Source organism: Lepisma saccharinum, chromosome 8, assembly GCF_977018435.1.
Source record: "Lepisma saccharinum chromosome 8, izLepSacc3.1, whole genome shotgun sequence".
Taxonomy (NCBI): domain Eukaryota; kingdom Metazoa; phylum Arthropoda; class Insecta; order Zygentoma; family Lepismatidae; genus Lepisma; species Lepisma saccharinum.
In genome coordinates this window covers 13,936,342-13,948,262 of record NC_139236.1, presented here as the reverse complement: position 1 = coordinate 13,948,262, position 11,921 = coordinate 13,936,342, and the positions used below count along the sequence as shown (strand labels likewise).

At 39.2% G+C, this 11,921-nt stretch overlaps 1 protein-coding gene across 1 annotated transcript; it reads left to right on the top strand.

The window, feature by feature from the left end:
• The first annotated feature begins 1,080 nt into the window (after positions 1-1,080).
• LOC145991373 (uncharacterized) lies at positions 1,081-11,588 on the top strand. The gene is made up of 2 exons (XM_083127366.1): positions 1,081-1,159; positions 10,161-11,588. Exon 2 carries the CDS (start codon positions 10,189-10,191, stop codon positions 11,275-11,277), a length of 1,089 nt encoding a protein of 362 aa, XP_082983492.1. The 5' UTR covers positions 1,081-1,159; positions 10,161-10,188; the 3' UTR covers positions 11,278-11,588.
• The last annotated feature ends 333 nt before the right edge of the window (positions 11,589-11,921 follow it).

The window sequence follows — 11,921 nt, the reverse complement described above, 5'->3', positions numbered from 1 at the left end:
TGCTGGGCGTTCGGTCGGTTTTTGCCCGCCGTTGAAAAAGGTTTCCCGCTCGCAATAGCAACACTTTTGTCTTTCTCCTTCAAAATTCTCCACACAGATCTTTCACTGACACCTGTCGCCACGGGCGTTCTGTGAACAGCTGTGGTTTTGTTTTCATTGCAATCAAAGTACTTATACACATTGAAAACTATTTCTCTTGTATCGCTGTGCAGTGGCTTACCTTTCTTTACTCCACTGCTCACTGTACAACAATGACAAAACCAGCCAAAATAACCTTTCTAACAAAGAAACAAAATAGCCTGCAATCCCTCGCTCGTAGCTGCGGTTTGTTAGACCAATGTAGCAGTGTGGGGGTTTGCACGCCTGTATCACCCCTCTCGGAATGATTTCGATTGGTTTGCACGTCACCTTGTCGTCCGCTCTAGCGAATGAGAATTCGCTTTTGGAAGGAGAGGTGAAGGTGGGAGATGACGTCACTGCCAAGCTATTTCTTCTGCGCTGTAGTGTACGCGGGATTTATTTATTTATTTATTAGCATCCATTCAACTTTACAAAAGTTTGGAATTGTTTTTCGGAGAGGGGTTGGAATTGTAACGGTAGATATTACATATCGCGTTCTAGGAATGGACAGGATACACTATCAAATATTTCGTAATTACCATTTTTAATCATTGTTTTAAAGTTTGTTCAAAGACAAAAATTATAATCGGGTTCGGGACTCATTTTAAGGGAAGTTTACATTTATTGCTTTGGTTTATGCAAAGTTCTTGACTACGTTCATTTGAAAATGATGATTTTCTCAAAATTTCTGGAATGCTGTAGCCCCTTAAACTCCCCATTGCGTACGCCAGTGCCCACATATACAGTATTTAATTTGCGAACGTGTCATCGTGAATAAAGAAAATCTACTTTTAAAGAGTAGAAAAGAAATATATTGTAAGGTTGCATAAAACATAGCAAAGGAAGATTATAGGTAAATGCAGTGAAAAAGTATAATCCTATATTTAAAGCTAGTTACAGGGTACATAATATCCCTGCAATATTAGCACGGTGTACAAATAACATGAACTCTTTGTTGATACAAGAGTTGAGCAAGAAAGATTTAATTTTAAAAACACGCTTCACTTCAAGGGCAGGGATTACACAAGAATTTCAATAGGTATGTAGACCAAATTTCTTCCTATTGAAGGTATAATGCATGTTTGTGCCTTTTATAATTATAATTAAGAGTAATTAGCACTTATATTAAGTATTAGAACGATCAAAGTAGTTTTAGAAACAAATGGCCTCAAAGATTAAGTGCAATCGTGTTATGCTTTAACGGAATGAACGATACATCAGTCTATTCTGGGTTTACACGAAATTTCGCATTATTTTACTCCAAACTAAGGGTTTTTCCAATACTTATGATTTGCAGGGAACACACACAATGTACTTAAATGCAGGTTAATGTTGCTGAAAGCATATTTACTTCAGTTATTTTCACATAGCGTGCTCCTTTCTTCGTAGACTGCTGCTGTAATTTTTTTATGTTTATAGGATGGAACCAGCGTTGCCAACTACACAGCATGTCATAACCGTGCATACATTTGATTGACTTGGTTTATTTTACTTCGTTTTTCTGCCACTTTTGGCTAATCGCGAAAAAGAGGATGGATGATGTCATGATGAAATTGCTGAATGGACACACATTAGGTCGATGTGCATGCATCTCAAATGGAAAGTACACTTATTTTTCAGGAATTCTTGTACGCGTGTGTGTATATGGCTTCTTCAAAATATTTGTTTTCGAGCTTGATCCCTCAAAATATGTGAATCCACGGTATAAACGACACTATAAACCTAACACCCAGAAAATAAAAAATAAAATAACTTTTTCAATTATGGAGTATGGTTCCATATTTTCCTGAACGCTCTGTCGTCTTTGCTGATTGTTGCTCTTTGTGTTTGTGTACAGGCTGACAATGGTCTCTTAGACTTAAGAATGTTTCTATTCAGTGTTTTTATGTTAAAAGAGATTCATTATTGACGTTTTTAAAAAGAAATATCTGATGCTCGTCCACAATAGCAGATTTCAGAACTTTCGTATCCCAGCTCAATATTTGCATGCAATTGCTAATTCTTTTGATTGTACACGAATTTCTCTCCAGATAAGAGTGCATGGTCCAAGCTCGGTATTGAACTTGTAATTACCGTACATATGAGACGGTTCGCAACTCCGAACGAATGTTGTAGCATAATACCAATATAATGAGTTCAGGCGTAGCAAGGGGTGGGTGGAGTGAGGGGCTTAAAACAATGTAAAAAATAGAAATGAGAAAAGTAGATGGAAAAGGATAATTTTTGTAGGCGTTAAAACTACAAGAGTCTGTTTTTTATCCGGTTTCAAAATTCTAGTTAAACGTAACAATTTGAGTGAATACATCAAATATTTAATACATAGGTATTTTAAATTAACTCGACGGTAGCAGTCAGATTTTAGAAGGCACACCACTATAAATAAGCTATGAATAAAATCATTTATTGTATCCAATCTGTGTTTGTTGTTCATGTTATGCGTTTTAATGAAACTTTGAAGCATAGGCGTAACTTGACGGGGGCAAGGAGAACGCTTGACTCTCAAATTTTCAGATTTATTACTATTGCTAACCATGCTTAAGACCTGGGAAGCTAAGTATCAATAATAAAGAGTAATGTCAAATTATTCTGGACGCTATGTTTACGCGATTGAATAGTTTTAGAGTATCCCCCCCCCCCCCTTTCCTTTTCCCAAAGTTAAGTCTCAAGTTCCAGTCTAACTCCCCAAAATTGGTCCCCAATTTATACCATTGCTCTGAAGTGAACGATTACGCTTGCACCAAAGTACACTGATTGATTGATTTGGTTTATTTTACTTCGCTTTTTTGCCACTTTTGACTAATTGCGAAGATGGGAATGAGTGATGATGGGATGAAATTGATGAAAGGACTCTCACAAAGAACACGCATGCCCAGGTTCGAGTAGGGCATAGGCATGGGTGTTCTTTTGAGTGTCCCTTCATCATTTTCATCATAGTGTTCATCTTCGTAATTAGTCAAAAGTGGCAGAGACGCGAAGTAAAATAAACCAAATTTATCTAATATGTAATCAGTAATTTTTATTATTATTATTTTTATGATAATAATTTGCCTCCTAAACGGTTGCTTTCATGGTAAGAACGTTTTATCTAACTATTGATAATCTTACATATTTAAAAGATTTCAAATGGTGTAGTTGAATAGTAGCGAAATTAAATTTAAGTAGGACCCCTCTATTATTGTAGATCCTTGCAGGAAGTAATCTGATGTTCCAAAATACAGATAGATAACGTGGCCGTGCTTGTTGACCATTACACCTCAGCAGTGGCGGCGATTAGGGGGCGGTTGCCCCTCCACTTTTTGCCACTTTTGCCCCCACACTATGCTAAACCTTGTATATGAGGCAAAATATACTGTCTTTGCCCCCCCTCTAGTTTTGGAACCTTGAAACCCCTAGTTTTGGAACCCAATCGCCGCCACTGCACCTCAGCCTTTTTTTTTGTTTTGTTTTAGGGCCATATCTAGCATTCGTCCATGGCAACTAACCGATTTAAATAGTATTATTCGTCGTGGTGCAGGTCAGTTTTTTTCCTTTCCACACGTTGCTACTTCTGGAAGGAAGTCAGTAACCTGGAAAGACACTGCAGGGCCACTTTGCTCGCGTGGAAGATGCCATGTACTATGTTATAGTGGACCCTGTACTAGCGTCCACCTCACGAGTTGCGAATATATCTCAAGCACTGGCTGCCCAAATTCTCCCACCATACTTGATTTTGCGGTCGTCGATGGACAGCCTTCCTTTCGCCTGTAAATTGGTGCGACCACATTTGGATTCGCGTTTCCATCGTTTTTTCAATGTCATTGAGGCATTCCTCCTTGCTATGCGCAGAAGAAATGTCTCCGTGTGTTGTTTGCTCAGATTTGCCTTGAAAGTGGAAAAACAGCATCACGGTCCAAACACAATTTTGTGCAAAATGACACTTTCTTCTACTCTCGTAGTTTTAACTCCGTTGAACATGACTTGTAATGACAAAATCAGGTATTCATTTTCTTAAGGTAACCAACCAGAATCGTATTAAATTACAAATCGCTAGAACGACTGCAACATGGCCGGGTAAGAACTTTTTGATCTCCCCTCGTATATAATATTGGCGCTTGTTGCGAATTTAAGTAGGAAGCAAATAGAATGTGATGCGCGAAAAACCTGCGAATTTGTCGTTCTTGGTAACGACAAATAATAGTCATGCGCAGTAAACAGCATCATGCTTATCTGCCAGTGCTGAATAGTATATTGTAGTGAGAGGCACGAGAGAAACTCAAATCGTCGTTCTGGGTAACTACGAATAATTGTTATGTGAATGATGCTTCCTTCAAGCTCCAGTACTGTCACTACTTTTTATGGCGAAATTGCAATGGGATCAAACTGCAGAGTCACTTCACTTTTCATTGTTACCCAAATTTGACAGAAAGCAGGAAATAACAAACTACTCCTCACAACGCTGTTTGCAGCGGTGGAACAAACCCCGCAGGCAGCTTCGGCTCCCTCGCCCTCCCTTCCCGCGTTCAATCGGGAAGGAAACCCTGTCGTCAGAAGGGAACGATCAGTGGCGTACATAAACAAGGCTTTAAGTTCTTTAAATAATTTACCTGAATTCTGGTTTAGAAGCTTAGTTTGCATTTTTTTTTTAGCAATTACTCATATATTAAAGCTAAACGTATAAAAGTATTATGAAAAGTTTGATTACCGGCGCTAAAAGCGGTAACATGGAGAATACGTTATTTATATTCTACAACTCCATGGAAAGGTTCTGATTAATATAAAATATAATTTCGTTGCGGTATTCTATAATATTTGAAGCAGATACTATTGTATGAACAATTTTCCGAGTAGAAATTTCAGCGAAAAATGCAGGCTCGACCAGGACTCTAAGGCAGATTGCTCTACCACTTTTTTTTTGTTATTATTAGAGGAATACTCCTACACGGTAGTATCCCCCGTCATTCACTGTTTTATCAATTTTACTACATTCCCGTTCTTTCTCATTACGGACAAACACAAACATCCATGTGCCATGTGCTGGCCTGGATTCGAACCCGGGACCTCTGGCTTAGTAGCGCGCTGCGCTGACCACTCCGCCACATGGCTTGGCTTCGCCTGATTTTCCCTGTCGCTGTTTTACCTGTGTGGAATCATCTCTGCTGGTGCTGCTGCAACGGTATCTGTTGCCTCTGAAACAGTGTAGACGTCGACGTTGTCTCGTTCCTCCCAGCGTAGAGATGAGAACTCGGTAGTAGAGCAATGGCACGGTATGCCAGAGACTCGGGTTCGAGTCCTGTCGAGCCTGCATTTTTGCTGAAATTTCAACGTAGTACATCTCCTGTGTTGGTCTAATCCTCGTGAATTTTCCGAGTGTTGTAATCATTGTAGTACTACATTTGCTGCATAGTGACACATTAGAAATTACCCAATGGATCAGAGAAATGTAGAACTTTAGCAAACTTCTCACAAAAATTTCTGTTAATTAGCATCACTTTTCTTTCACTTTTGACTAATTTCCACGATGAAGATCAGAGGTGATTATATGAAACTGATGAAGGGACACTCGCAAAGAACACACATGCCTAGGTCGGGAATCGATTCTAGGAGCTTCGGTGGCGGGAACTATAGTCGACGGCCACCAAGTCGGCACAGTTGATTTTTTTATTGATTTTTTTTACTCCGCTTTTTTGCCACTTTTGGCTAATTGCGAAGATGGGGATGAGTGATGAAATTGAATGGACACTCACAAATACCCATGCCAGGCCGGGATTTGAACCCGAGACCCCCTTGTGTCGTAGCGCGATGTGCTAACCACTCCGCCACGGGGCCGCCGGTGCAGTTGGGACAAAATTAATTGTATATATATATATATATCTTTTTTTTACTGTGAAATGCCTTATGGGATCCGGGAGGTGTTTTTTTTTTCGAGAATGTTAAAAACGATGTGAAGTTAGAAGAATAAGGGAAGGAGAGGGGCGCCGAATACGGTGTAGGGGATCCAAAAATTTATTCTCGCGTAGAACAGAGTAATTCCTAGCTACATCTGCGTTTGTATTTATTTATACATTTACTTCAATTTTCTACCTTTATTTGTTAGTCGAAACGATGAGGGTAAAAGTTATCGTCATCGTCATTATTAACAAAGAAAGGTTATCACTACAACATTTAATGCTGTACTGTTAAAATAAACCGAGGAGCTACGACGCCAGGGGACCCAGCCTGTCTATGGGTGTTCTTTGTGAGTGTCCCTTCACCTTCACCAGTTTCGTCATCACTCGTCGTCACGATTAGTAAAAGTGGCAGAAATGCGACGCTAAATAACAAAAATCAAATGAAATGGAGGAGCGAAGACAGTGATACATCCAGGGGATATGCGGGGTGTTGTTTGAACTGAACAAAATGTAGTCGGATAGACAACCTCAGAAATCTCTTTTACAATCGTTCAGATATTTTTATAATATTTGTAACATCCAATTGAAGTAGAATGAATTTGGCCCATTACAACAGTATTAACGATGTGCAGTATTATAAAAATGCGCTGACCATTTTTATTTATTAAATACAATTTAGTATGATAAATTACACTTCACGGATTTCCAGTCTTGTCGCAAAGATTTCACATGGAATTAGTGCAGTAGTGGCTTCCTTCACTAAATTAAGTTCTAAATACTTTAAATAAGAGAATCTCAACAGCGATGGCAACAGGAGAAATGAGTGAAGTGCGGGGGGTATATTTTTCTGAAGAAACAGTCACATTCAATATACCTTTATACTACACAACAAATTCATATTTGAGATAGAAAAAAGCATGTATTGAGGTTTGAGCTTGTTTTTGAGTCCACTTTTATGCACAGATAGTCCAATTAGCACTGGACCTTCAGTTTAAAGTGGGATCCGAACCACTATGTGCCTTCACCGGGTATCGAACCCGCGACCACTTGATTACAAAAAAACATGTATGTATCTACTTTGGTGTGCGCCGAAGGGAAGCAGACCAGTCCAACCGCGAAGTCCAACCCTTTCCCTCCTCTAGCAGTGATATCCCCCGCCCCACACACAAATAAGAAAGGTTTAATTCACAATGATGTAGATAATTATTTTGCGTACACTATAGTGTATGTTTAATTATTTATTATTTGGCGTCGGGTTTTTCTGGCGTACTGGCGCATAAACGGGGGGGGGGGGGGATACACGAGTACATCGTACTCCCCTAAATTTGGGACGTACAGTACCCTCCTAAATCCGTAGATCCAAGTAGCCCCCTAAAGTAATTTGACAGACGCATTTTCTAATAGCTCAAAACAAAAAGTGTGTATATTGTTTACAAACATTACAAAGGAATTGAAACCACTAAATGTATTCTACTGCATTGTGGTACTAGCTAGTTCACTTCATCTGTGCTCTTGGAAACCTTTTTAAGGACATGAAAATTGTTTAAAGTGAGAGTGAAAGATAGAATAAGATAAAGTTTAATAATTAATTGAATGTTAGTGACAATGGTTCTACATTAGCATGCATTGTTATTTGGACAATACGAATTGTTTTCAACTTTTTAACTATAGGGTAGGTGGGTAATTTGGGGCAGTGGTGTAATATGGGGCATTTTTAAAAAGGTTTGAATTATACAAAACCTACGTTGCAGAATGTAATGAAATTTTTACGGTTTGTTGGTTCTAATATTTTGAAGACTCTAACTTGTAAACTATTTTCTAGTCTTTAGGTAAAACTGGACAGTGCATTTTTCGAGGGTCAGTGTTTATCTGTGCTCACAACCATACAGACAACACTCAGAACAGTTTAACTTACACACTTTTTACATTTGAGGGTTAACCTTCAAGAAAGTGTTTGTTTCCCTGTGCTAGGCCCAATACATTATGTGCAGTGAAGAAGAGTTGAAAACTGGGGTAATTTGGAGCAGTGTAAAGTGGAAACTGCTGGGAGAAAACATAAACTCTTGTACTTAATTTGGTTTTCTAAAGTTAGAAGTGTAAATTTGATTGTCTTTTTGTACTTAAATTTGAACTTTAGTTAACAAAATAGAGCTGTATAATGTGCCACATTCCTTTTTCATATAAGCTTAGTACCTATACGTTTATCAGTACATGAATTGCTAGTAGGCCTAACGTCCTTTTCTAGCATTTAAGAATATGTTTGATGTCTAGTTTGTAAGCTGTTTATACCACAATGTTGTTAAAAGTCTGAAATTATTATTTCATAGGTTAGGTTATTAGACACTTCTCAATAATTTCCTTTCTTTGTCATCAAAAACTCATGGAAGAAAACCCTTAATACGTAAATATTTTTTTATTGTGTCACTATAAGCACATAAATGACATTGAATAATATGAATTGATGTCTTTTACTGTCTTTTTGCCCACAATACCCTCAAGATGGGGTAATTTTGTGCAGGGACTGAACTACAGAGGTGAAAAGTACAAAAAATGAGAAGTGCCTCACATTCCCCTAACTCTGGGGTAATTTGGGGCAGGGTTTAAAACAGTGTACAGAATATTTACTATGGGACCTTTAAAAAAACTGTCAGAATGTACTTTCTGACATTCCAATGTGTAAATAGAACTAAGAAATGTTATTATTAGCTATATCTCAAAGTTATTTCAGTTTTTTAAAAAAAGTGGTGAAAATTGCCCCAAATTACCCCGACCCACCCTACTTATTCTAACACTACGTTTCGAGAGCACCTCTTTCCTCATCTTCACACGTGAACTAATTTCAGGTTTCAGGTAAGAAGAAAACGTGAATTAATCAAATATTATTTTATCATATTCATTAAATTTATTAGAAGCAGAACAAAGAATTTACAGAAACATAAATATTTTTTCCTCCTTCCTCCTTCTTTTCAATGCACTTATTCCGGATGTCTACAAGTTTGTTTATATCTTCATCAAAGAATGTTTTTGCTTATTCTGCCAAGCATGTATGCACCACGCTTTTCACAGTCTCGCTTGAATGGACCAAGCACAGTGGCGTCCCCAAAGAATTTTGCTGGGTTGCCTCAAGGGTGAAGGAAATATCTTCAAGTGGGCTCTGCTTCGTTCGTCAAAGCTACTCAGATTCTCTCTCTTGTCTTTTGCTCTCCTTCTCTTTCATTCTTCCTATTTCAAGTAAAACACGAAGAGTTGAAAAATAGTCTCACGTGCTGACTCGCCCATTAATTTTAAACCATTCGTTCATTCTTCATCTATTTTTCCCCTCTTTTTCTATCTTACCTTCTTTCTAGCTTTCTTTCTTCGCTGTTTAATTTTTTCTATTCCTCTTCTTCTCTTCATTTTTGTCTTTTTTATTCCTCTATTTACACTCCTTCTATGTAGCTTTCTTTTTCTCTTTCGTTTTTCCCATCCTTCCTTCTCTCTTTGCTTCTTCCTCTGTTTCTCTTTTTTCCTTCTCTCCTTCTTTTCTTGCTTTGTTTCTCTCTATTTTCTATCAGTTTCTGTATCCCTCTTTGCGTTCCTTGGTCTATTGCAAATGATTCTGAAAATTTCTCATGTAGGCTACTTCGGAGGGGATAAGGGTAGGCTAAGATATTTCACGGAGGACTAGAACCCACCCTTGTACAGCCCTGACCAAATAGTAGGTCTGTTTTTCTTGGAACTTTTCAGACACCCATCTGCTATCGGCATTATAAAACCCAGCTTGATCTGGAAGTTACCATGTGCAGTATTATGACCAATTGCCACGCATTAGTCCCAAATGTACGGTTTGTTAAATATTGCTGTTGGCAGTCAACGTAGATGGAAACCTTGTTCCTTCTTCGGGATAAAATTTCTCAATCCTTTTAAAAAAATTATATTTAAAAAAAAACTATTTTCGCAGAGTCCTAAAAGCCTTGTGTGTACGTTTTTCGTGTAATGGGAATGAATGACTACATTCTACAAAATTTCTTATATCCCCTCACTCCCATTTTGATGGCGACTTCACTCTTGAGTAGAGAGAGTCAGTTTTGAAACGTTCAATTGGAAACCATAATTTGTTGTCATTGGCTCCCGAACTACGTAAGTTCAAATGTGATTTTCTGGATTTTCACCCAGCTCTTTCAATCTTTACAGGTGTGTGACGTGCGGGCCAATACAAAGTATGGAGAAACTCACAGGCGATGGACTGAGCTTGGACCTGTGCAACAACAGGAGAAACATCCACGTATCCGGCAGAGGAGCCAAGGTAAAGATCGTGAGGAACAGCGGAGACCTCTTCATAGATGCCGACTCGGGAGTTGTCAACGTGATGCAGAACGACGGAACAATCTGCTACTCGGGGCTCGGAGGAATAGTCAGGGTTCCACGAAACAACGGTTCCGTTTGCTACTATGGAGACGTGGGGCACGTGCGAGTGACAACAAATGGAGGGGAAATAATGTATTCTGGAGACAGTGGCAGAGTTATTGTATCTAAGGACAAGGGCAGCGTCAACTACTTCGGTTCTAATGGTGACGTAGTAAAGAAGAATCGCAGACACGCTGAGGAGGCAGACGACAGCGATGATGATTTTCTCGATGCCTCGAAAGACAAGAACAAGTGGAAAGGAAAGTGGGAAATGGTCACATTGGAGGTGAAGTCTGGCTGTCCCTCTGCGGGGAAGAATGGGAAGGAAGAATTCCAGCTCAAATGGAAGGAGAGCGGAAACCATCACGTCTACGGAAGTGAGAGAAGTAGGAGACACAGAATTCGGACCAGAAAGGAGGATCTGCGTAGACCGGGTGCGGTTGACAAGAAGCACCGATACGTTTGTTCAAAAGAGTTTCGGCGCAGGAGCACCGGGCCTTTCTGGAAAGGAGCGCCGTCACGCCGTGGAGTGCCCAAAGAGGGGAAGACGTCGTGGATTTGTAGCCGGTGGCTAAGCTGCAGCAAGATTTCTGCCACGTGCAACAATGGTCAGTTTCCAGGGATCTCTGTCCGACTGTGCAAGAATGTAGCAACACTCAACGCCGACACGTGGGAAGAGAGACAAGTGAACGTTCTTCGTGATTTTCCAGAGGTTAACTGGAAGAGGTATCCGGGTACTGTACACAAGTATCTCGAGGTTGAAACTGCAATTCCTGCTGCTCCAAATGGAAAGTGCCATGAGATACCTACAGGAAGGAAAGACGAGCGCTCAGACACTCAACAGACCTTCGCAGGACACAACGATGTGTCCCATTCAGAAGACAGGGGAAAAGCGTCAGAGTGATGCAGGTACTCCTTCGGTGTTTCAGGAGAAAGCAGCGAGGAAATAAAAAGTATTCTAAATGGAAGATTTAGAAGCAGCAAACTCACGGAGATTATCACACAGTAACAAAAAGAAAATGTTACTTGAACAAGAAAAGAAAAGGTTATAAAATTTTACACAGAAAAGCAAATTATATTTTTTGTCATTAGTCAAGGTTTGTCAGTGGATGATATAATTTTTTTCCATAAAAATTCTGTATGATCACACAAACCTCTCGATGTACGATTTTAATTGTAATATTTAATGTAACAGAAAATACATTTTTACACCCAAGCAAATCAAGCGTGAAAAGTTTTCTTTCTTGTTTGGAAGTAGGTAAAAATGATTGCTGTGTATGGGTACCATAATAAAAAATATCCATGGCTTACCCGGGATTCAAACGCAGCCCAAAAATGAAAAGTTAACCAGTAAATGGAAGCAGATGTTCCAAAGTGAATAAGGATATTTAACGTTTGTTTTGTTTGAACATTGTGACTGGCAGCTAACCTATCAAACGGGAAAAGGCATTCATGAAATGAAGTCCATCCATGGGTAACAATAGACCATGGAAGGACATAAACATTCACGTGTTGAACATTGCAGAGTCAGCTCTAAGTAGGGTAGGT